Here is a 27,670-nt window from a genome sequence, read left to right as displayed (position 1 = left end):
ATGTCCACTTTTACTGTACATCACTATCATTTTGTTCATTAGAATTCTGTGCTGCATTCGAAATACCTGTTTTGTTTTTTGTTTTGGGTTTTTTTTTCTCTCAATTACAGAGTTCACCAATGTCTGGGTGTCAACAGATCATGACGAGATTGCCAAGATAGCCAAGGAGTGGGGAGCAAAGATTCATCGTAGGAGTCCGCACTCGTCGCGTGACGAAGCGTCATCCATCGAGGCCGTGCACGAGTTCCTGAATGAAAACCAAGGCTAGTAGTAGATTTGATATGTGCAGTAGATTTTACCCTTGTAGATAATACAATGTATTTCATTTCTCTTTTATGTCGTGCTGCTTGGATGTCCTTTATATTGAGGCACCAACTGTGCAGTGTTACAAACATTATTTGCTGCAGACAGATCTGTTTGAGTTTGATCATTGAAGAGAATACAATTGTCTGTTCTAATGAGGCTACAAAAGTACATTTACTTGATAGATGCAGTAGGATTTTACACACACAAAAAAAAGTTTTGTCATATTAAAGATCACATGTCTTCTGTTGTGCGTGTTGGAGTATTGTTTGAAAATCTGTTGTCAAGTAGCAATATTTTGGTCCCTATCATTTTGTATTTATAGACAACAATGGTACACACACAGAAAACTATAGCAAGAAGAGCTAGTACCGGTATCTATTATGCATTGACACACCATGAAACTGCAAGGCAGGGTATGACAGGCTGTAGGATGTCATGTATGTGTAGTCAGTATAATGCTGTAGAGTATTCAATTGTTCTGTGTCGTCACCATGGAATATGGTGGCATTGCAGTGTTTGTACACTTCTGCAGAAATTCACTGTGAGACGCTTGAGAGCACCAGTATTAAAAGAGCGTGATGTAGGGCAAGGGTGTGGCAAATTTATCATTGGTCATAGGGAACAGAAAACAGGGCCGAGGTGCAGTAAAGGTAAAAATACAAAACTCCATGTAAAAGAGGTGGGAGGGTGCATTTAAATCTTTCAATGCATATTTTCTACTTCATTTCAGCTTTTAAGTACCACAATATAATGCCATTATGATAATGCACACATATACTGTATCACACTCTACAGTACACTTAATAGTACAGGGCATTTTTATTCTTATAGGCCTAGATCTACATGTATACCACACATTGGATCCCCTAAGTGAGTTAGTTATGTAATCCATCCAAGTCTTAAAGATATTTTACTTCAGAAATTATCATCTTGTCCTCATTACATTAGAAATTCTGAACTTTACTGCGTATCCTGTATTTGGGGAGGATGAGATGAAAATGGTTAAAAACATAATAATTTTGCTTAGATTATGGAATAACAAGAATTGGCCCATTCTAGATAGAAAGAGAAATATAGACAGGGTCTTCTAAAATGTGTTGTGAAAAACAAAAACAAAGCAAAACAAAACAAACCAAAACAATACTTAGCCCTTAAAGGGACTGTACAGTACTGTTTGAACATTCCTAAGTGAGATAATGAGAAACTTCTTATGAAATATGAAAGAGCATGTAATTTTAAGAAAGATTCAATGTTTATTTGATGAAAATTGGTTTTCAAATGGCTGAGATATCCAAGAAAAGTGAAAATAAAAAAAGGCCACAGGCCCAGCCTTTTATTAGGATCTCTTTGTTTCACCTCGTTTTTGGATATCTCGGCCATTTCCAAACCGAACTGTACTGATACACACCCTTTAAGGAGTAGTTCGGATGATTAGGGAATATGCAAAGATATGAAAGAAAAAAAAAAGTTCAGGATGTGGTTATGTATGCAAATTTCAATTATGAACATCTTTTGTATACAACAATTTAGTTAAAATGTAGTATACTGGCATTATAGTACATCATTGTAAATTTTCCCTTGTGTGTGCAGGGAGGTGGGAAGAGACCAACCTCCCAAATATCTTTGCTTTTGTGTTTGTGACTCACATCATGAATTTGGGGCTATGTGTTTATTATACATAATATTTTAGTTAGTAAGTACTATTATTCAACTTGTTTGATGTCTGTCTATGTTTAACCCGTTGAGGACGGACTGATTTTGCTACAACACACATTTCCCATAGACACCTGCCTGAGTATCCTCGGGACTTGTCCTCAGCAGGTTAAGAGCACACCAGGGGTGTATCCAGGATTTTTTCTGGGGGGGGGTCGTAATCACAATTTTTGGACCTTTTGCGAGGGAGCGGACCGACCGAGGGGGGGGGGGGGGAGGGTGTGGGAGGGGGGTGTCCCCCCTCCCACGATAGGGAGTTTTTGAATTTTATATCTTAAAATGGGGCCATTTTGGTGCATACAAAAGTGACTTTTTCGGCATACTTAGAAAAGAACCGATTTATGTTAAAACTGGTGATAAAACCTGAGTTGGTCCAGGGGTGTAGCCAGGATTTTTTCTTGGGGGTCGTAATCACAATTTTTGAACCTTTACCTTTGCGAGGGAGCGGAGCGACCAAGCGGGGGAGGGTGTGGGAGGGGGGTGTGCCCCCTCCCACGGTGGGGAGTTTTGAATTTTATATCTTAAAATGGGGCCATTTGGTGCATACAAAAGTGACTTTTTCGGCATACTTAGAAAAACTCATTTATGTTAAAACTGGTGATAAAACCTGAGTTGGTCACTTACAAGTTTGTCAATCGGTAAGTTGAAAACTGCATTTAAAAAAAAGTTGCTGACTAGCTACACCTTCCTATTAAATCCTAGAGTATATAGTAAAAAGTTTTGCGGACCATTTAATACAAGTATTCCAGAGTTGACGATACTCCCAGAGCTAGTCAATCCTGCCTAACTTTGCCTCCAAACGTAGTAAGAAAGTAGAATATGCACTTCAATCTCAATCCAAAAGGACAGGAGTTGAAAACATGAGTATGAATTATAACATTCTCCTTTCAGGACAATATAGGTTAGGCCATAATTCAAACGGCCGCGGTTATCATAGGGTAAGGCGCAAGTAATAAGGCCGACTGTAAGTGTGTAGTCTAGGCAACTAGTTCGATGAGTTGCTGATGGGAGACAGGAAAATCAAACATGGCAGCACGGCTTAAGCCTAAGAAATAAGTTATGGCAGATTAAAACTAAGTTACGAAATTTACGACGTTTTTGACAATTTGCTAGAACACCACCTGGTCACTTTTTTCCCCTGTTGTATACAGGGTAAGAAGCCCTCGAAAAACATAAATGTCTGTCACAAAAAGTGGACCTTTTGAAAATTTGGGGGGGTCGTACGACCCTCCCGACCCCCCCTTGCATACACCCATGCACACTTCCTGCATGGTCAATAGGAGAGTGATTTTGCACTGCTATTTTTAAGAACCAGGATTCTGTCATTGATTGAGGAAATGTGCAAGGGTTGATTAAATGTTTGAGCAGCTGTGCAGTTTGTTTGACGCATGATGCTGATGTTAAGAACCAAAAGGTTTTACCAATGATGCTGTATTTACATTGATATTGACATAAATTGCCAATAGGTCTGTAATCTCAGCTGTAAGTCCTTGAGAGTCAAGTATTCAGGACTCATATTTGACTTTTCAGGGTAAAATTAAAAGTGAGTTCTAATTACAGACGTGAATTTTATCCAATAGGCCTCAACTTGTAGCCTGTGGGATATGGTAGTCCATCACAGATTTGCTAGTACATCACACATTGTAAAGCCAGACATTTTTTGCATGCCGTAAACATGACCTCTCCTTGACAAATCTTATATAGAGCCAACATTAGCGTAAAAAGGATGTGAAAGTATTTGTTTATACATTGCACTGAATGTCAGAGGCAATTTGTGAAAGTTTCCTGCCACTAAATGGGCAGTCAGGCAGACTTTGCAAACTTTTTATGTGACTGTCTGTGGTTTTACAGAAACTGGTTTTTAGCCAATGAGTTAAGTAGCACAATGTTGATTGTCAGTGTTGCACAAAAGTAGTGCTCTGGCACCGGTCACAAGGATAGCTAGTGAATCAATACACGAAAATCTCTTTCGATTTTTATGTCACATAATTATATTGAGAGAACCATCTCAACATTTTGTTCCAAGTGGTTACTGATATGCATTCTTGGTTCCTTTCAGCTTTGTTTGCAGCCCAATGCACAATTACAGTGATGTGATCAGAGTCATTTGTGACAACAATTAAAAGGTTAACTTCAAAGCAAGCTTGTTGGACCATATGGTTTATCTTACCATTTCAAAATTTAGTGCTGTAGGCACCATTATGGGCATTGTAGTTTCCACTGAAGAATAATTATATTACATTAATGAAAGGGACTATATCAACCCTCTTGGTGTCCAACCTCAAAATACTTTTACCAACAATTTGCAGATTTTGTTCGATGAACCAATAGGATTTCCAAAATAACACTAAAATCATTTGTGTGTGTTCTCATTTTCTGATTTAGATGTTGATGTAGTAGCCCTTGTCCAGTGCACATCACCATGCCTACACCCGTTCCACCTGCAGAGGGCGAGTCACATGATAAAGAATCTCGGCTACGACTCAGTCTTCTCTGTCACCCGCAGGCATCTCTTCCGATGGAAAGAAGTAGACGTGGGTAAGAAGTCTTTGTCAGTTAACCCTTTCTGTGTCAGGGACTTTGGACAGTGTGTACAGAGCATGGGAATTGTTTTGTGCCATTTGGCACTCAAAGCACAGAAAGACTTAAAGGTGCATAGTCCCGGTTGTGTAGAGGGTGCTGTTGATGATACTGCCGATCACCGCTTGCTTTGGTACGAAGATTGCCGAAGTTGAGCTATCATCAAGAGTAAAGTGCGTAGGTGTTGCTAAGTAACGTTGCCTTCGTTGTCTTCTCTGCTTATCGCGCTGCGCATCGCGCAGTCTGTAGTAGTAATGCCAGGGTGCGTGCATATGTGCTTCTTATTATGACATCACAAAAGAAGTTTGCTAAAGCTGTCATCCCCCTCAGCCGAACCATGAGCCGAACTGTGATCGGACCACTGACTACAGTGAATCGGACTTCTTCGGACTCGGGGAAGTGGACCACAGCATAAGCGCCAAAGAGGAGTCGATAGCGTAGGTTATAGGAAACTTGTGCCGTCCGCCCGCATATGCATTTGACTAAACACCGGGGACCATGCACCTTTAATTAAACCACTGAGGACAGTTTGATTTTGCTACAACACGCACCTGCCCGAGTATACTCGGGACTGGTCCTCAATGGGTTAAACACCTGATTCTCAGTTGCTGGGGACAGGTTGACTACCTGGTATTTTGCTAAAATGTGGGTCAGCATTGTGCAAAAGGAGTGCTGTCTCAATTGCCACAGCAATGACTACTGAATCAGGGAAAAAACAGACTGTTGTGCTAACCTAGCATCTTCTGAGAGAATCATTCAGATATCTTTATATAGAAATGTTGAGATTTTCCATATGCTAAAGGGCATCACTCTTGTTTGCTACAGAGCAGTAAACATCAATGGGAGCATATAGTGTTAACCCCATAATGTCTTGATTCCCCATAACATAAAAGCTAATTTGTGCGGAGAAGCTTGCAGATCACCATGGCATAGCAACTTGATCACTGTTTTCAGTTACAGTACAATTATTTTTTTTTCTTCTTTCTCCCTCTTGTATTCAGTTATAGGTGGAGGGTAGGCCTATAGTGTGATCTTTTAAAAGGGTGCTCTCAGTATTACAACATGTCATTATGGTGTCAGAGACATATAATGCAAACGGTGACACGACATTTGCTCCTGTGACAATTGCTCCGGTCTTATTTTCTCTAAGGACTTCGGGTTAGGGTTAGGGTTGTGATAGGGTTTTAGGTTTAGTTTGATGTGAGAATTAGGATTACGGTTAGGGTTATGTTTATGGGTTGAATTTACGGTTGGCTTAGCATGCAGATATATCATGGGAGTAATTGTCGCAGGAACAAATGTCATGGAACCAATGCAAACAGCACCTTCCGTTTTTGCTTTCCTGTTGTTTGCTTTTCCAACATGTCCCATTCCTACCTGCTGTCCCTTATGCTGGTATTGACTGTGACTGGAATTCCTGACAATACACAAGGGAAACTAAATTAAAAAATAAAAAATAAAAAAATCCTTACACTATGATTGGCAAAATAATCCCTAATTGCCTTGAATATCGTGATGCTTAAAGGTCATACACTTGAGCCTCATAGGTCAAACTGTGTTTTTGTCATTTTATCATTTGTTGCTGTTGCAAAGGGGATATGAGGACCAAGGAAGAGGTTTGGCAATGTGACAAAGTTTTAAAGAGACACCATGCAGATCTTGTTTCCATAGTGATGGTGGCTGTTGTCCAATGTATCTAAATATGGATGCTGTATGTTTGGTACGTGCAAATATCATAACAAAGATATAGTCATGTACAGAAGGCTGTGTGTATTAAAGACAAAACAAATGAGTACCAAGTTTCAAGCTTAGGGTAGCTTTTCCATCTCTTAATGGCCAGTGACAAAATATTTTATCGTGAAAGTGTATTAAAGGGAAGAGAATTATAAATTCTCAAAATGAAACGATAAAGTGACTATGATGAAGAAGAATCATAACATCGTCACTGTGAAATTGATAGGAATTCCCCTAAGAATAATTGATCAGTCCTCTGGATTGGAAGCAGAAAGTGCTTACTCCTCAGTAAATTAATTGATGGCAGAGTGTATTGTAAACTGAAAGTATTTACATAGGGAATTCAGTTTCCATGATTTGCATTTTTTTTCCTCTAGTTGTCTAGCTTTCAATGTCAACCATGACCACAGAAGGTCACCATGTGGGTAAATGAGGTCATTCACTGATGAAAAACACACCAGTCTATGCCTATAATGAAATAGTACTTATTAGTAGGCTCTACTTTTAGGATGAGATGATTTTGTTGTAGCATGCACTTCCCATAGATACCTCAATGAGTATACTAGGTACTAGTCTTCAACGGGTTTAAGGGCAAGACTAGTTTCAAGTTTGTTAGTGGCAGATTTTGGCAGTTAAATAGGCTGAGGGCAGGGGCAGCTGTCACATGTTCATCTTTCGTTTAAACACACTTTGGCAAGCACTATCATTGGGGTGATGGAATGATTATATGTGCAAATGCATTACAATACCACCAGAAAGTTGTGAGGCAAAGATTTTGAGTTAAGGATAGGCCTAGATTGTGAAAGAGGAGACTCTAAGCTTTAAAGTGATATATAACTCGATACAAATTGACTTCCCTAACCTATCTAAATGATGGAAATAATGGGAAAAAAGCACACACTTTTAGAAAGTGTGTACTGAGAAACGAGGCTTTGAAGTTTAGGGTCTGCTCAAGTGCTTAAAGTCACTAATACCCCTTTTTTAGGCGTTAGCACGCTTCATGTGTGGACCTTAAGCAAGCTAACTCTCAGTATAAAAGGTTGAAAAATTAGTCCAAGCTAAAGTTAGTCCGCTTAGGGGGGATCAGGTCAGCTTCAGGTCCGAGCTAACTTCAGTATAAAAGGTATGCGAGATTAGCTTGGGCAAAGTTCACTGACCTGTGACTGGAAATCATGTATGATGCTTCCGGCTTGCCAATATGTATCATGTTTTCTGTAGTGTTGCCACCGGCGCACTGTGTATTACGCATCGCATGCACTGATGTATTAATAGCATTTTATGCTGCTGTCACTGTTCACTTTGGTAAAACTCTCAGTGAACTTTATGAACTAGCAAATGAAAAAAAAAAAGACCGATGCAGTGCGTACACACTTAAAAATGTACAAATATGTATTATATGCCGATGATTGTTTGAATTTCGCGAGTAACTTATAACAACGAAACTGAATTGACAGTACCGGTACTACTGAAGGACAGTAGGGTGATGGGGGGGGGGGGGGGGGGCGATCGATCTGGTCTCACACGTAGCCTTAGGCGGTCGAGATTAGCAGTATAAAACGACTTAGCCCGAGCTAAAGTTAGCTCGCTTCAGAAGCGAGATAAAAGTTGCGGGCAGTATAAAAGGGATGTAAGCTATGCTCTGTGCAATGAATGACACATTAAAAAAAAACCAACAACAACAGAACAAGACAAAAATAGAATATAAAATCAATAGCAACCGGAATGAAGGGATAATTCGATTTATGTTGAAATGTTGCACTCTAACAATAACAGCAAATTTTAGACTACTACTAATTTTCTAAAGAAGATAGATATCCATTTCTTGTAGCTCCTGCCCTTTGCTGGATAATACTATTGAATAATGACATTCACCTCTCTTTTATCTTTTCTTTTTTCTTCATTGGTAATGTTTTTGATATTGACCAAACATTTAGCTGTGATATATCAACCTTGTTCAGAGGCTAAAATGATAAATAAATAAATAAAATGCAAAAAGCATTATCAGCCTTTTACCTTGACAGTGTAAATAGCTCGTAGATATCATGATTAAAGAGCATCCACCTCCTTAATAGGAAAATGATGAGTCCCGCAGATAAAAATCACCTAAAGGACTTTGGGTTGTGTGCTTGGGTTACTGAACGTCGGTAGATAATTCCTGAAGTGTAGTTTATCTTTGCTTCAAGACTGCTGGAACAGATACATTGCCCATTAATCACAACAGTAGGCTATGTGTCTCAATGTGATTGTTAGGAAAGAAGGGCTAACAATTTGTTTAATATTTTTCAGCGTCAGTGAGTAGTTGTTAGCTTTTGACTAACAAAGTCGTAATAAAGCCATATTCGTGTTATTTTTGCACTATGCGTGACTTATTAGTGAGCCAAAAATATGTAAATTTGTTGTCCTATATTGTTGAAACTGACACAATGTTAGACTGGATGATATATTTATAGTTGCGGAGCTATATGAAATATGTTATGTGAACCTCTGTCAACCAATCCATTTGTCACAGGTTTTTAGCATAGCGTGCACATTGCTAATTTGCCAGGGACAGAAAGCCCATTAACATTTACAGGCACATGGAGGCTTGCCAAGGTCACATGTTCTGGCATACTTGTAATATCACCACACCAAGGCATGCCAAGTGTATGATCATGTACTTGCAGTCAGCAAAAAGTCATAACCCAGATTGTTTGTTTGGGTAGGTACACACTCATGTAATCAGTGCGTGCAAGGCATGTCAAGTTTATATCAGATTCTGGCAATACCCCCATCATGATCATTGCCTTGGCTGTTTTTATTGAGAGGGTACTCACTTGCAGCCAGCACACCTAGACCCTGTTTAACAGTGCAGAGCTGGGCCGAGCTGCAGTCGAGCCCGGCCTCAATTGCGGTACTCGGCCCTACAATTTTGTATGTTTACAGTGCCTTTTAAGTGCCTTTTTGTACCTTTTTACTGGGCTTTTAATTCAAACCTTTCAATATTTTGTCATAGTGGCGCTCTGCTTGTAAACAGACAGTTATTTGGAGGGCACCGGTCGCTATTTGGTTTAGTCTGGTTTCCAGACCCTTTGCCAACTGTACTCCCCGGCGATGAAGTCGCCGCCTCTGCTGAAGGCAAAGGCCTTTGCAGGACAAAACCACCTGAAACTATACTAGTTTTCGACATTGAGGGCGTGAATATCCTGAATAGCGAAATAGTACAGGAAGAGGGTCTGGAAGCCAGACTAAATTTGGTACCACATTTGGCCCAGGTTGCGTTTACAGCGTTAGAAAAGGCCAGGCTCGGCTGAGGCCGAGACTACCTCCAGAGCTTGGCCAAATGCCGATTTTGGTACTGCATTTGGACTTTTGCGCGTTTACAGTAAAATGAAGGCCGTGCGGCCTTTTCACTCACTGTAAACGGGGTCTAAGGCATGCCATGTGTATTATATTCTGATGATCAGCATAGACATAGCCTATAGCTATTTGGGTGCTGTGTTCTATTGAATGTATGAAGGATTTGTTTGATGAGGTACAGTAGTTCCCCCAATATCCCAGTTCTGCTTGTTTGCCTGTTTCTTATGATTTTTTTTTTTCTGGAGTCAGCCACACCTATTTGTTTTCAATTCTTCTCCCTACATAAGAATCCACAATTGCAATAGCTAGACTTTGTACAGGAGATATGCCTGATTTCCATATAGAAATGGATGAATGTGCTAATAGGGGTTTTCACATCAGCCCGATAAAAATCCAAGCTCAAAATATTTCCACGATTGCGAACTAGTAAGCGCACTATTTCATTTCTTATTCACATCAGCCCGAAATGACTTAGCCCGAATTTTTTTGAGCTAATTCGACAGCTGATGAGTATGTGCAGTTTGCCTCGATCAATCGGGTCACACACACTAGGCATAATGGGATGCATCGCGCTAATTTCTCGAGTCGTTTTCACATTATCATATAGCGCGCTACTATCCCGCTATTTCAGAAATTTTCCGAGTTGGACTCAAGAAATTTTCTCGATCAGAGCGATACAATTAGCGTGTTAATTTGTGTTCACATTATCAAATAGCGCGCCATTTCGCTATCGGGAAAAGTTCCCAAGTCAGAAAATAGCGTGCTATTTCGAAACATCGGGCTGATGTGAAAACGCCTCATGTGACATTCTGGTAATGAAGGACTGCTGTAGGCCTATGTGCTGCATGATTAATAGTGAAACCTGTCATTCTTGAAAAGTGAAAGGTCGTGTTGAAATAGATGGTGAATCCAAGAAAAAAAGTGAAGTGCAATTGTTAAAAATATGATTTGTCCTCTTACTTGGGGGTCTCTGTCCATATTCAAAGCCTAACAATTCATAAGTATACACAAGTTGTCAGCATCATTAAACTGTAGAAATGCTAATCAAAGATAAGTAACAATTTGTCATTTTGATTGTCAACATTTTTTCATGTATTTATTTCTTACACTCAGAGCTGAAGCAGAATGAATTGAGGCAAAATTGAATCCAGACTTTATGTATTGTCATAAAACAGTTTGTACCTAACTGCTTTTAATAATAATCATATCATTTCTTCAGATGAATCAACAACATCCGATAATCTGAATCCAGCAAAGCGCCCTCGCAGGCAAGACTGGTCAGGCGAGCTCTATGAGAATGGGTCATTCTACTTCACCAGGAGGGATATTCTACTGAAGGGCCTCTTTCAGGGTGGAAAGTATGACTTCCAGATGGTTTAGATTAAGCAGTATAAAATTTATGCATGGTGTATACCATATGTCCCCCAAAAAAAGATTACAACGGGACCCTTCGCAATGATAATTTTAAAAATAGTGAATCAATCAAAATACAATTTCAGGGTATGAAACTATAATGCATTACCCATCTCTCGCAGAAAATACCATCCGATTTGCTTCAGTGGTCAAAGAGAAATGAGGATATTTGTAGAGCATGTTAGGAATTCCTTTCCCTCCAAGTTCCATCCTTTGTGTTCACGCATTAATATGCACATCTTACCAAGAGCATTCAATTGCTAAATTTGGAAGAATCACATTCATGACATGCTTCACAATGATTCACATTTCTCTGTGACTACTCAACCAAATTGAATGGGGTTTTCTGCTAAATGTAGGTAAGATGTTATATTTTTAGACACTCAGACAGCCTTATCATATTGGAAGTTATCAATGCAAAAATCTTATTGTAATTTTTTTTGGGGGGGACATATTGTATTAGAGCTCTTTATTAAAGCTCTTGTCACAGAAGAAATGACATTATGATGCCCAATAAAAAAGTATGCGTGAAGAGAATGACTACGCTGTTGAACCATTTATATGTCCCAGTGCTCAAATTAATTTGCACTTTAGTAGTCCATAATCCAAACTTGATCTAGTTGTAGATTAGGGTATGGCAATGAATGCGCCTCAGTCCACTATGAAGGCCATGGTCGCATGATAGGGATTAGGGGATTAGATTATCTCTATTTATTTAACAGTTATCTTCCACACATCTGTGCTTATGATGATTATAATGACAAAGAAACCCATGTAAGGGTTTATGAAAGTACTGCAATTGAATGATCTTTGAATGTAATGAAATTTAATGGTCTTTATGATAGAGATTTACAATGTGTACATTTAAACATGAGGTCTAATCTAGGTTAAGATATATCATGGCTTCTTCAGTGTTAAACTCCGATTTTTGTGAGGGCCCAGGCTTTATTACACTGTAGTTTGCAGGACCATTTTCAGGTGAAATTTACCGCGGAAACCCTCATCCTGTCATAATTAGATTAGCCCCTTCAGATTTCAGTGAGTGCTTTTTATGGGCGAAAGAATTATTAAGACCGGCTAGTGTCATTGAATATCCGCTAAAAATCAAACTTGAAATTTACAAACAGAAAAGAAAAAATGCCAATTTGAAACAGACACAGGAATGGAAATCTTCAACAGTGTCTTGCTTATCTAGAATAATTATCTATTTCTAGATAATTGAGAGGTCTTTGAAATTCTGCAAGTAAAACAAACTTTTGTGTATATTAAACAAAGATAAATATTTTGACAGTAATTAATGGAAATCTTTTAAAATACAGGCTACCATATTTCAAGTACATATATGTAGTTTCATATTTTATGGTGTACACATTATATAGCTAGTCCATCTCTTCATTCTAATTATATTCTCTATGTATATAGTATGGATGTAATTGATATAAATGTACATTCTGTATTTCATTCTGTATTGTAATACTAATACCTATGATATATCTTCGGCGGTCATCCAGACCGCCGTTTGTACAATTTTTGCATAAGAATATTATTTTGATATAATTACATTTGAAGTTAACCAATTTTTCAATCATGATTGCTGCACTTTTATGTCTGTCATTTTCTGTCATATTTTTGTAATGTGTCAGGCTTTATTCTTGCTTTAAATGTGTGATGTTTTCATTGAATTTTATTGTTCGGAAATATGCAAGAAATCGCAAGAGAGCTACCTGTATGTTGTTGTTTTTTTCAGTTTGCAAAGACTGTTCTCCCCAATATGACAGTTTTGTTGACCGTGCGCACAGTTCTTGCAGTCACCGAAACCATCGTATATCACTAATATTACGCGCAAAGTCAATGCACCTGATATACGATGGTTTGTGACCACGCGCACTGTCTTTGCAGTCATCTGAACCATCCTATGTATAGGAAAGACAGCATAACGCTGTTTTTAAACATGAGTGCCCATGGGGGAAAGTAATTATTAGAACAAAATGAAATGCCAATTAGACTCAAATACAGATGTAAGTGATAATTAAACAAAAATTACACCGACTTAAAAGCTGAGAGTTTCACAATATGTATAACAGAGTGCCCACTATGGAAATGACTGAAAATCTCACAATCGAAAGATTTGACCGAAAATCGGTATACAGGCCTATAGATGATGGTTTTGATGACCGCTGATGATATGTCTCTAAGTATGACTGTGATATGACCAGGTAGTCTCAAAGATTTGTTTCGTATGTTTAAATTGGATTGAAAGGACCAAGTCTATAATCACTATCTTTCCTCGTCTGTGTCAGGATTGGATATTGTGAAATGCAGCCTGAGTACAGTGTGGACATCGATACAGACATCGACTGGCCAATAGCCGAGCAGCGTGTCATCAGGTTTGGCTACTTTGGCAAGACCAAACCGCAGGGGGTCAAGCTTGTGGTCTTTGCCGCTGATGGAGTGCTGATGGACAATCAGATTAACTTTATTGCTGAGGGTGAGTTCAGGAGGAGGAGGGAAGAATTTTGTTTTGTGGAAATGAGGTGAAGCATCAAAAAGACCTATGTGGTTGATCACCAAAAACAAAAATCTCAAAATTACAGATGAGCTATTCTCTCATGGAAATATTTTCAGATTCTCCAGACCCCATTTTGCCTAACTTCTTGAAACTTACAACAGCAATATAGAAAAAGCCAGCCACTATAGGTGTTTATTTATTTTTTATTCATTTATTTATTTATTTTTTATTCATTTATCTATTTATTCATTTATTTATTCATTCATTCATTCATTCATTCATTTATTCTGTGTTCTTTAGTCTCTTCAGTACATTGAAATACAGTTTACAATTTAAAACAAATTTTGAACATTGCAATGTAGCAGTTCATAACAAAACAATACATACAATACAATACAAAAGATGAATAAGTTAAAACAATGCTCAAAGTATAACATTGAATATGATAATAGATACAAATAAATAGAGAAAGATGAGATGCAGTAAAGTGAGCAATGGTAGGCATTGATACACAATAGGTTGACTAAAAATTAAAATGTTAGCCACCTCAGAGAAAATGATAGATAAATTTATATATGAACAAATGAATGAATATATAAGTGAATAGATAGATTAATACATAGGTAAATACATAAATATATTTAAGTATGTAGATGAAAAAAAGCAAATGAATAGGATGATAGGTGAAGTGAATGAATAAGTGAATTTAATTCAATTCAGTTCATTCAGTTGAATTCAGTTGTATGTATAAATTTTATTTTCTTCTTCCACATAACATACTAGGGGGAAAAAAATTACAAATGATGTTAATGAGTACATACAAGTCGACTGTACCTTGAAAATTAGATGTAATTATGAATTAAAAGCATGTCCCCTCATACATATTCACAAATCAGCCTTGTCACATGTTACATTAGCCATGCTCTCAGGAAAGAAAGAAAAATGAGAAGTCCACTGAAAAGCAGAGCTTGTACTTTGAGGACAACTTATACAATCGAGTAAAAAAAAAGTCATTGTGAGAGACATAACGGGACAGACGAGACAGAAAGAATAAACAAACATTAAGAAAAACACAAATACAAAATCACAGAAACATAACATGACTGTACAATACTTACCAGCTGCTTTTAAGGGATCAGAACAGGGATAATCAAGAAACTTGCTTGAATAGCTGTGAAATTGTGATGATAAAATAGCCAAATAGAATAAATACCCAAAGTAGACTGAGCTGATAAAATATATTGGTACTTATAGCAATGAGCTTTGATAGGTTTGAACAAAATTTCCATGTGTAGGAAATTTCACTACTAATGTTCATGGGACTGCAATCAGGCTGTGTCTGTGAGAATATTATTATAATGATTTACCAGAGCTGAGATTATTGTACAGTTATGTATTAAGATGCAATACTGGTAGTTCCTATAGTTTCTGTATTATTTCCCTATGACTACGAAATATTCAAGGAAAAAAAAAATATCCATGGCTGTAATTATTTACTGTAGTGCCAAGCGTGCAGGCATTTGCAAATCACATTTTTTTTTTTTCAGTACTGTAAAAGCGGATATTTTCGCGTGACTAATTTTTCGCGCTTGGCCTGGTCGGAAGAGTTTCGCGTGTTTTTAATTCCGCGGAATCAAGACATCACGCACAGGCACATATGGCAAGCAAAAATATTCGCATGCTTTTATTTTCGCGCTTGTTTCTGGTTGCGCGAAATGCGCGAAAATTTGAACACCGCGAAAATTTCCACTTTTACAGTAATTGAAATGAGCATGTGGCCGATAATCACAAGACCCAGAATAAGGCAGTGATTCTTAAGGAATAACCAAATTGCACAAGTCCAGTTGCCAGCTCAAGCAAGAGTACATGGTGAAACTGAAATGAAGCTATTTCTTTCCAAATGAGGTGATTTGAGATAAGCACCAAAGTAAAAGTGTAGATCCTCTGTTTGAATCCAGTGGGCCATTCTCCGATAAAGCGTGCAAAACTGCGATTTTCGTGTCGCCAGCATGTGTATACAGTCTAAATCGATATTTTGTCCCTCAGAAATCTTTTTTTTTTGCTTAAACTCATCTGAGAGGTGGGACCTGTAAAATAAATACCAATAAAGCTATTGGGACGTCCGGGATAATATTAGAAATACGATCCGAAGTTTGATGTAACCCTAAAAACCCCATGTCGCCAGGACAGGAAGTGTTCGTATAACAAGTTGTTACTTGTTAACATATCATTAAGATCAAATCTTTTGTACCTCATTACATTGCCCCTCGAGTGCCTGAATGAAAAATAATATTACATAACAATATGATGTTTTGATATTTTTCTAAGCGGTAATTCACATCATGTCGCCAAATCGCAGTCAGATACGTTACCCTTTTTTCAGACTCTTGAGAGAAGATCAAAGAAATGCCCCATGGCAGTGTAATTTCATGTGTTAAACAAAGTCAACCTAACGCATACATGGAACCATGATTTATTCATTGAATCTCTTGTTACAAAATAAATATACTGATCCGAAGCCGTGGAAGCCTCATGTTACAATAAGCTGACATCAGATACGTTACTTCAACTTTGATTCATTTAGAAAAAAGTATGCTGTAAATAAAAACGAAACTCAGATACTTTTGAATACTTAAGGCAATGATTAATCACACAACAGAAATTTTTTGAGAAAATGAATATTTTAGTAAATAATAGTATGAGAACGGTAACGGCACGTCAGATACGTTACCATCAAAAGTGTCAGATACGTTACCAATAAAATAAAAGGTTATCCACGCCGCGCTTTTGCACGCGGATTTAGCTGGTTTACAACGGGCTCTCTTATTATGACTTGCTAAAAGAATAGTTCTAAGAGGAATTAGGAGTTTATTTGAAGAAAATCGGTTTTGAAGTGGCCAATATGTCCAATATAAATTAAAAGAATAAGTTTCAAACAAAATGTGGTGGCTCATCTCCTTTTATTTGGACATCTTTCTTGTACTTTATTTTGGACATCTCAGTCACTTCGGGGCCCTTTTTCATTTTCTTCATAGAGTAATATGCTGTAAATTATTTCGTGTAAGTGGATTTCGATTATCTTGCAAAAGGTTAAAACCTATACTCATCTAAACCAGAAATTATACTATCACTTATTGTGGCATTTACAAAAAGTGCCGTCAGACATGTTACAAATTCATTTTCTTTCTGCTTTGTTGTGTTTGTATGTGTACCTGTGTGCGTGTTATGTTCCACAATAACATAGAAAGACTTTAGAGGCTGAGTTTTGGTACCCACCTTTTTTTTTCAACTTCACAGCAAACGCAACTACATGAACGGTCTACCTTTCATTATTACCTTTCATTATAATGTTGCATCTTATTTACATAAAATAGGGTTAGTATTATGGTTAAAGTCAAGATCACTCCCTTCGTTGCAGGTTTATGTTCTGAAAATATAGATAGGGTTTGATGTCTAACAATTTCTAACGTTTTGCATCAGGTTTTTGAATCATATGTTTGAGTGATCGGGGTTTGATGTAAATTGGTAGTTTATTATGTCAATAAACATAAATACTTTGTCAGATACGTTACCATCGCTTATTGGTTCTTCAGACCTAATTTATTACAGACAGGAACAAAGGAATTTGAATTTATATTTATCACTTGCTTTGAAGTGATAAATATTCCAATTTCATTCTTACCGTCTTCCGTGTATCATAATAACAAAATTTTGGAACTATATCAGAAAAGAAGCATTGTGGAATGGTGCCTGCTTGACTCTCGTATTTCACGTACATCTCAAAGTTTTATTGAAGAATGATCTAATCTTCTATCAATGACGAGAACATTTTTTACGTTTAGAAGTGTGGTGTTTTAACAAAAATAATCATATTGTGATGTTCTTACAAGTTAAAATGAATATATTGGCATGATTGGTGTTGGGTTTAAAATTGTATACTAACGGAACGTCTGATGCGTCAGATACGTTACCACACACCGTTCTTCTTTCGATCCGAAATGTATTTAATCTGACGGAGATGTTACCTGGCATTTGCTGTTTATGAGAGGTATAATACTTGTTCATTAAGTTGCATACATAATCAATGAGATTATTGTTGTAATTCAAATGCAGGTAAAAAGTTAGATTGGGGCAACATATTTCAAGCCGAAATATGTACATGTTCCTGATTTTTATTTAGCCTTCATTTTATAAATTACGATCATTCTTACTACAGATTAGATCAAAGCTGACTCCAAAATGTTTCCATGATGCTTGTAGATGTTTAAGCTTGTAGTTTTACATTATCATTGCCATTTTAGAGCAAGAAATAAGCAGACAATCAACAGTTTTGTAAGATGCTACCTCTGGTAACGTATCTGATATTTGGTTTTAATATGCAAAAAAAGGACTCTACATTTGGAAATTTTTCTAGGAAAAGTATGGGCTCTCAAAAATCACCCATTGATTGTTTTGTATTCCTAAGGGATTGAAGTTTCTGAAACGATGAAAAATAAATGAAATCTCTGATGTTGATTTTTTGTCATTTCTACAACGGTAATTGCACGCTTTATCGAAGAATGTCCCCAGTACTTGCTGGTTGATAAAGTTAACTTTAATATGGTTGCTGACGGCAGAATATAAATGACACAAGCTGCACATGGAGGAATTGTCTACTATTGGGAAGATGGTGACCAAAAAGAAAAGCTGAAAAAAATTGAGACTATCCAAACCCTGTGCTTGTTCGTTCCATAGATTTGTAACCAGGAATAAAAGGAAGGCTTACCCTTACTGTGAACAAACTTCACACTATCTTCTAGTGAATGTAAATTCATAATGAGAAAATTTTCATTTTTAAATGGACCAGAGAAGTAGGTAGTGAAATTGATTAGAAACACTTAAACATCTAATGTTCAACTCTCAAGTCTCATAGACCACAAAAATTGCTAAGAAAGCTCGCAGCAGCCTTAATAAAATTCATTTTTAAATGTCATTGTACTGGCTTTCATTTTGTGCAGTGAGACAATCAATTTTTTTTGATCATATGAAGAGTTTTATCGCAAAATGAGTTAATTCTATTCTTGTTAAGTTGAGATATTTGTGATTAAAGCTGCTAAAAGAGAAAGGAAATAAGAGAGTACAGGATATTTTTAATCATAACTTCTAGAATATTCCTTGTAATGTCATAAGTGAAGTATTACTAGAAAGGTTTAATTTTGCTCTATCTGATGATGGACTTACTTTGAAATGTTTAAAAATGGCGCTTAGCTCATTTTGCAATAAAAACTCTTCATATATCATTGAATGTAATTCAGCTTCCCATAAACACTGTTTTTCCATGACGCGTTCTGATAGGTGAAGAGTTCCGGTCGTTCAACCTCAGCGACTCCATTGGCATCAACATGCTGAAGGACAGGGGAGTCGAGGTCAGAATAATGACAGGTATGAGAGTGCCCTCTACAGTTGAATTCTTGTCACCAAGTTTTACCAAAGATAAGGCCTACTGCAAAGTTAATGATAGAATTACCAGAACAAAAAGGGACGCAATTATCCATTTTCCGCTGCAGTTATACAGTTATTGTCACTTTTTGTTTTAAGCAACAAATTATCTATGCAGCTAGAAGTTCAGTTTTTGTTTCTAGGGGATTTATGAATATTTGATTTTTCTTTCTTTCTGTCTTTCTTTTTTTTTTTCTTTTGTTGAATTGATGTGACATGACATATCTCCTGTTTTGGTGTATATAGAAATAAATCTTAAAAATGCACTTAGGACGTGAAATAATGTGTTGTGTCAGATGGTGCATGCTTTGTCATGTACTCATAGAGGCTAACTATACTGCTAAATCTAAATGTGCCATGAAACATCTGTAAAATAAAACTTTAGGTGTGCTTTTCGTGTTGTTGGTTGTGCATTAAATCTTAGTATAATATAATTATTCAAAATCGTGCACTGGTGATAGAAACAGAAATGATATGCACATACCCACAGTGGTCTGTATCATGGCTCTATAATGCTATTAGATGCAATACTTATTATTTCAACATGTGTTGTTACTCATTCTTCAATGTATCATTTCCTTTGAATCCAAGCATATTTAGTTTGATGGGGGAAAAATTAATCACACTTTAAAGGCATAATTTACCATTTGCAGATGAAATAAAAACCCAGCATTAGTGCTTTAAAATAGTTCTAAAATGTGTGTTAGGGATAGAAACGACCACTGTAAAAATTTGAATTGGTAAAATTAATCGATGTTAAGCACTGTTAAATATACAAAATGTGAACAATAGTTTAATAAAAATGTCTCCAGGCAAAACCGTCTACAGCTATGGTTTATTATGAAAAATACAGATATCTCGTTATATTTATGCTTTATTGCAAAAATTTTATATGATAGGATGTTTTGTGGTACAACAGACCTACACATATGCATTGAATGTCAAATCTCGAAGTTTTTTAAAATCACTGTTCCCAAAGGTAAACAGGGCCTTTAAAAGGGAAAAAAAATAGTACAAAGCTTTAAAAAGTTGCAATGTTTTCATTTGAGAAGGTTTTGGGTTCATGGCAATGAGTCATTGTCATTGTTGCTAATTTTTGAGGATGAATCATTGGTGTTACTGCATTCAAATTTTATCCAATCATGCTTAATCCTTAGATTCTTACTCCTTTGAATTGATAATCATCATATGACAATGCAAGCCGTATAGTACAGTGATTGGTCGTGGTCACTCTTGGGCAAATTGATTTTAAAAATCTTATGTAATTCAATGTTTACAAGCTAATTTTCAAATTGAATTAAAATGCTTGATTGCTTAATTAATTTGTGCTGTGAATTTCCAATTGAATTTAAAAGTTTGATTGATTTTATGATTGTTTAACATTTGCTGTAAACATTTTAAAAGATTTCATTAAAAAAATTTAATATTGACTTGTGTTTTTTTATTTCTAATGTATCTCTCATAGCATAGGAGAGGTACAATTAATATGCAAGAATTTTACAAAGTCGAGAGATTGGTCCATGCTTCATGGACTACAATAATATAAACATATTCTCTTAGGCTTCTGGAAGTGTATAATCATCTGTATTTCTCGAAGATGTATGGTGAGCCCCCAAACGGCTCAAATTTGTGCAGTACTTAATTTGTATATCTTGTCCCTTTTTTTTTACCCACCTTAATCTCTGGTTTCTTACTATTTTGCTTGTTTGTTTGTTTTAAATTACTGTTGCAGAGGAGCAGAGTGTGTGTCATACGAAGCTTGCCACACGCCTGGGCGTGACCATAGCGGTGGAGCCAAACAGCAAGCTTAACTTGCTGAACACATGGAGGAAGGATTTGGGTCTGGACTGGAGCCAAGTGGCCTACATGGGTAAAAGGAAAATGTTTTTTATTAAAAATTGCCATCAATCACAGCCATGTACGCTTGGGGGGGGGGGGGGGGGGGTCTCCAAGCCAGGAAAAGCCTGCAAAAAGGGGGACAGGCCAATTAATTTCATTATTTTTTTTCTTCTTTCAGTGAAGCTTGAACATAAGAGAAGAAGATACCTTTAACATACTTCACCTTGGTAAAGACCATTGTCAATATTGGATAAAGATATTTAGCAAAGATTCAAAAGAGCTGTTGTAATGAAAATATCTGTACTGGTTCTTGCTAAATTCATGAATTTTGAGTAAATATTGTATGTGTTCTTTCCAAGTGGGAGGGGTGCACCACTCTATGATGACACTGTGCTCGGCTAATGTCACATACAAACACACAAAGGATTTTTGTATTCAGCACATGGGCGTTTTATTTATACCAATTACCAAGGAAATTTGTTTCATTTCTCGCATCAACTCATTAGGGCGTGACATTCCCGACATGGAATGTATGAAGGTGGTTGGGATAGGTGGTGCCCCGGCCGACGCCCAGCATTTCATCATTACCACATCCAAGTTTGTCGCCAAGGAGGCAGGAGGGCGTGGAGCTGCCAGGGAGTTCTGCGACCACCTGCTGGTGGTCATTGACAAGGCTCAGTCGGCCATGGAAATCAGGACGTAGCTTGTACTGTTTGTGGTGTCTTCTGTTGACGCAGGCCTCTGCAATTATTCTTTATTAACTCTTTATGTGCCACGGTGGAAACCCCTGTGTGCCACGTTATTCTGAGACAGGAAGGTAGTCATGCTCTGAGAAAGAATTTTGTTTTTTCCAATCTGTATAACTTCTAGAAGTTTCTGTTAAGCTGGACATAATAGTGAGCAAAGTTAAAGAGGAATGCCAAACTTTGCTTCCATATACAATGTTTAACAATTCTATTTTCAATTTTTCTTTTGAATGACCAGTTGCTACATTACTGTAAAGGCATGACTTTTGCACATAAAACCATGACAAAAACTTAGAATGTAAGAGCAAATCTAGTTGGGAACATCGCTTGATAGTCAATCACCACATAGAATGCAAGCCATATATGAGAGGAACAAAAGCACGAAAAGCGCTTTCATTGTGCCGCGGGATTAGCAGTGATTAGGGATTTATCGATCGGTTTTGGCGGCTTTGTTGGTTGAGCAGAATATGCGAAGTTGGGACGCTGTCGACTGAGTCGGACGTGCGAACGTGGCACATAAAGAGTTAAGTGCAGGTCTCTTTTCCCTCAATCTCTTAAAATTTGTCGGCAATGTTCTCACAACATTAGGAAGCTGCCAAATAGTATGTGCCACAGAATTATCTGAATAACTCATGCTCTGCAAGTCAGAGTTTGCCATCAACTCAGTTTACCCGTTGAGGATGAGTCCTGAGTACAAATTCGGACAGGTGTTTATTGGAAATGCGTGTTATAGCAAAATCAGTCCGTCCTCAACGGGTGAAGAGATCATTGTAGCATAGATATTCTTTTTACCTGTGATCTGTGAATTTTTGAAAGTAACTTTACAAATATGATATTTTAAAGATTTTAGAGGGCTACGAGGGCTACATGCCCCTGCTCTGTGTGTGTATAGGTGTGTGTTTAATGTGACATGGCTGTCACCAAAATGTGAGATTCCTTTCATTTTGCAGGGAAATTTAAAGTTCGATGTTAAATACTGATGTGTAGTTACTATAGATTAAAAGACTTTCCAAAGAAGATATTGTGGTGTGTTTTCAAGGTTTAGGGGGCTATGTGTGTGCCTTATTCTGATCTAGAGATTATGAACCATGTTGATTGAAGTGCTAGAAAGTTATTTATTCTCCAAACAACTCTACAGCTGTAATGATGTAAAAGCTAGATTTTTAGCAATTAATATTATGGCTGGAAATGAATGACTTTTGAGCATTTTCTGTCAATGAATAGTACTTTCAAGTTTATGTATAATTATATGTAGATTACATAGTTCATCCTGTCAATAATTTCACCCTCCAGGGGTTGTAGTTAACACCTCATAAGTTATACAAAAATGCAGTAGGTTCAAGTCGAAGGATTTTTTAAAAGTCCATTTTTAATCGACTTAAGAGATATGGACTATGAGTATGTGCATAAATTATCAATTTTCCTGTATGGGGTCCAATTCTTAGTCCTGGAATATATACACGTGTATCTTTTTTTCTTCATACCGAAGATGGTGTGTCACTAAACGGACCAAAGTACAGGAAATTAGTCTGTTGTACTCACTTCCCATGTGTATTCACTTATTTATTTGCAAGTGTTGCCCTACTACATTATACTTGCAGACTAGTTTGGGGAGAAATTATGGGAGTTGGATGACAAGTAAATTACATCTTGTCTGAAGGTAACAAACTAAAATTAAAAGCTCATAATTATGCAGAATTAGCATAGGTATCCCATTATGGCACGGACAATCAAATATTAAAGTGAAATGCTCCTTGTCTAAATGCACAGTTCAAAGTTGTAGGATATTTGAAAACTGAAACAAACATGCTACATGTATGTACTATGAAAATTGTTGTGAGATACTGTATACATATGTGACTTGCTTCATTCTTATATGTAGTCATTAACCCTCAAAGCAGTGTATAAGACGTCATAATATGGAGTTTGGGGGAGTACAATATCCATTACGTGAATGCATCCCTGCAAATGAATGAAATACATTTGAGCATGACATGCCTACCTCTCAAAGAATAGGATCATTTTGGTTTTGGTATGTTTGTGTATGCTTGATTGCCCACCAATTATTTTGCAAGGGTCTCGGCAAGATGCTTTGCATTTTTCAAGTTTGGCATTTGCAAGTTTGGCAAGTTGCTGTTAACTAGCATGTGCATCATTTGCTAAAAAATCAGAACATTCTATGATGTTTTCATTGCAACTGATTGACAAATTGCCCTACGTCGATGTAAATAAGCACTGAATTGATCAGTGGTTTAGGCGATGAAAGAATTTAATAAAATTGAATAATAATTTGCAGTACTCACTGCATGCTATAAGGATTAGAAACAACACTTGCTGTCGGATGGAAGCTCAGTGGTCTAGTGGAGGTGACGCCTGTCTGGAGATCAGGAGGTCGTAGGTCTGAATCCTGCTCGAGTATGTACGCCATTGATTTCTTTTATCATATTAGCTACTCCTAAAACACTGATCAATTCAGTGCTTATTTACGTCAATATACATTGTAAGGCAATTTGTCAATCACTTGCAATGAAAATATCTCGACGGAAGAATTTCATGAACTTGAACTCTGTGATGTGTGTGAAACTTTGAGAAACAGTAGACCCATGATGATGTATATGATATATATGTACATACTGGGTTTGACATTAGCAAGTGACCTTGTGGACTGGGACCACAATATTGTCCCACCACCAAATTTATTCAAGATTGTCTTTTCTTTTCTTTCTTTTTCTCTCTCTTTTTTTTTTTTGACCCAATCAGGCAATAAAGATTCTAAATGAATTGTTATATGCTTACTCTTATTTTGAGCCAATACATTTACTTTTCACATCACTAAATTTTGAAATTTAAAGATATATAAGAGACCCAAATAGACCACCATAAAAAAGCCTTGATAATGTATATACATATATCTTTTTTAACTTGGGACTGAGGTAACATTTTACAGCAAACGATCTTTCATGTCAGTCTTTCCTGTTTTTACTTCTGTATAAAGTGTGTTATTCTAAGTGCATACCAACATGTCAAAATCTGTGCAGTAGCAATTTTATGTATCTTTTGTCTTTAAGCTCTAAATCAGCATGGAAGTAATAATAATATTGACAATATTATTTTCTGTATAAGGTAGAAAAATTAGGCTATAGACCCTGATCAACTTTACATGAACAAGTTTATACAATGTATTGCTTGTTTGTCAATGGCAGCTCACAGATAATGTTAGTCACCATATGAAAGAAATAGTTTGCAAACATTGACAGGTTGTATCAGGGAAATGAGCAGAATCGGACAGCAGCGAGTTTTGATCATCTAGTCATCAGTATACAAGATGGACAATGCCTTTCAAGGACCCCTTTGAAAATCAGCCCTAACTTTGGCTGAAAGAGTAATCCTTCCAATGAGTGGAGAATGAATAAATAAAAGATAAACAAAATAAAAAAGTCATCAGAGTGATTGGCAGCTAGGACTTGATGCTTTGGAGTGTGGTTAGCTATTTCTTGTCAGATGTGTCTTATGTAAGATTTTTTTTTTTTCAGTGAGAGCAATTCCTTTATAAGCACCATGATACCGAGATAGATTGTGTACTTTTTTTTCCACACATCTTCTGAAAGAATGTAACACATTCCTTCATCTCAATAAAAGAGACCATCCTCATGGCCTATTTTTTTCTGTCAAATGAGCTGCACTACATTCACAATTATGATTATTCAAAGTTAAGAAAGAAATGTAAAAAAAAAAAAAATAGGACAGGTTTATTAGGACACAACATAAAATGGATGTGATGACTTTCTTAAAGACTGTCATGAATTCTGACTTTGCTTTAATTCTCCTGTTTGTGTGTTTGTTTTTGTTTTTGTGTGTTTTTGTGTATTTACATCAGTGCAGTTAATGAAAAGAGAAGGCTTTGGCTGTGAGATCTAGACAGTGGAAGGAAAGTGGAGGCCTTGGGGGCATTTCATAAAGCGTTTTGTTCAACAAAGTCAGACAAATTTACTTTCAGCCAATCAGATGCAAGGATTTCCGTAGCTTATAACACTTTGTCAGAAAAACATCTGACCAAAATGCTTAAGTATGAAATGCCCCTCTGAGGTGTTGTCAGTCTCCGTAGGATGTCTGATGTATTGTCTCCTTTCCTTGCTAATCGCTGGTGCATGTATACAACTGAGGTACTGCGCAAGCATGCATTGCATGCTGGGATATTAGATTAAATTTGTGACGTCAGGGCTGTGATCGTGTACTAAAAGCATATGCGAAATGCACTGAAGTAGGTTAGCAATAATACCATGTGTGTAGAGCAGTAGGTTACAGCTGTACTTATAGGTGCTTTTCATTTTAAATACGCTTGGATAGAATTCAGGGTATGAAAACACATTCAGGCATGCCTGTATCGATTTTACAATTCGTTTTGTTTAAATTTTAGAAATGATAATAGCTTGTGCTATAAGTAGAATACACTTTTTGTTCTGTTGTTGTTTTTTGCATGCATAAGAACCTTCCGTACACTTTCATTATTTTCTTTTCATATTGGCATTGTAGAAACCAACAAGGATCTTATTTTACTGTCATGTTGCGCATTTGATAAATTATTGATATTATGTGGTGGGTTTCTTGCGACGTCCCTTCTTTTGGGATGAAATATACCTTGCAGCATTGTTGATGATGCGGTATATAGTAAAGCTGTTTTCAGATGCCACAAAGTCATGGAATATAGAATGATAATAACCTATTTCAATTGTCACAGAATAGGCACCCCAAGATGACCCACGAATATTCCAATATATTTGAAGAGCTTTTGTGTCTTCATGTGGAAGCATTATTTCCTCATACAATGCTTATTGTTCTCACCCATTTCCATAAAATGAATAAGGCATGCTACATCAGTGTACAGACTCTTGGTATTCTATAATGTATACTGCCAAAATGTATGTACAATGTATGTATATTTACGTATGTATCCGTGTGTATACATGCATACATACACCAGTGTACATAATTATAATTATATAATGTACATCTGTTTGATAACAGAAGGCAAAATAGCCATCTGTTGAAAACCTCCTTTTACTCCTCAGACATGCAGATTTAGATCGCCCAATATGAATAAATGCACATCAGTGCAACACTCACCATTTTAATACAGTATTGGATATGACTGGCTGTCACAGATGTACACTGTACTTTTTTTTTTGGGGGGGGGGAGTTGGAATGCTCTTTGAGCAATTATTGCGATTACATCTCAAACTATGATATAACTGTAAGAACTTTGGGGAGTTATATCATAAAATTCATATTTTTGAGGGAAAATATTGTTATGCCATGATTTTTCTTTTCTGATCTAGGCTACATTATCAAAGTAAAATATATTTATTAGAATATGAGAGCATATGAATACGTCTATAAAATATATACCGACGTTTCTTTTCTGCTACATAGATGTCAAGCTTGTAGTATATCTGATGCATACTAAAATTACGACGTGGCTTTAAGAGAGGAAGAGAGGTAGCATGGTAAGAATGATATGGACGGTGTGGTGCATGTCAATACTTGAATTCATTTAGTGTGAATATGATTTTGTGGTATGGGCAGTGACACAGAGGAAGAAAGGGGAAAAATTGTGGTCAAAGAAAGAGACAGAGGATTGATGATTCCAGTGGATATTTGATGACGACTGAATCTTCTTTTTTTTTTAAAGACAGTATGAATAGCTGTACGAAAGAGCACATGTGTATATATGTATGTATAGATAGATAGATATAGATAGAAAGATAGATAAAGATAGCTAGATAGAGAGATATATATAGAGAGATAGAGATAGATAAATAGATTGATAGATATAGATAGAAAGATAGATAAAGATAGCTATAGATAGAGAGATACAGATAGATACAGATAGATATGTAGATAGATATAGATAGAAAGATAGATAAAGATAGCTAGATAGAGAGATACAGATAGATACAGATAGATATGCAGATAGATATAGATAGAAAGATAGATAAAGATAGCTAGATAGAGATAT

The 27,670-nt window shown here is 36.7% G+C and overlaps 1 protein-coding gene across 1 annotated transcript in view; it reads left to right on the top strand.

Moving 5' to 3' along the window:
- Nucleotides 1-21,663, top strand: part of LOC139718474 (N-acylneuraminate cytidylyltransferase-like) — a 30,485-nt gene extending 8,822 nt beyond the window's left edge. Inside the window, exons 2-8 of the mRNA XM_071629946.1 lie at nucleotides 111-263; nucleotides 4,405-4,557; nucleotides 10,889-11,027; nucleotides 13,383-13,570; nucleotides 18,926-19,012; nucleotides 20,802-20,939; nucleotides 21,415-21,663. Coding sequence (XP_071486047.1) covers nucleotides 111-263; nucleotides 4,405-4,557; nucleotides 10,889-11,027; nucleotides 13,383-13,570; nucleotides 18,926-19,012; nucleotides 20,802-20,939; nucleotides 21,415-21,611 — 1,055 coding nt within the window. The 3' untranslated portion in view covers nucleotides 21,612-21,663. The remainder of the gene's footprint in view (nucleotides 1-110; nucleotides 264-4,404; nucleotides 4,558-10,888; nucleotides 11,028-13,382; nucleotides 13,571-18,925; nucleotides 19,013-20,801; nucleotides 20,940-21,414) is intronic.
- Nucleotides 21,664-27,670: the final 6,007 nt, after the last annotated feature.

This window comes from Diadema antillarum, unplaced genomic scaffold (assembly GCF_040938485.1).
Source record: "Diadema antillarum isolate AM-2024a unplaced genomic scaffold, OU_Dant_1.0 scf00000095, whole genome shotgun sequence".
NCBI lineage: Eukaryota > Metazoa > Echinodermata > Echinoidea > Diadematoida > Diadematidae > Diadema > Diadema antillarum.
Note: the sequence above shows the minus strand (reverse complement) of the source record. Positions and strands in the feature narration are given on the sequence as shown.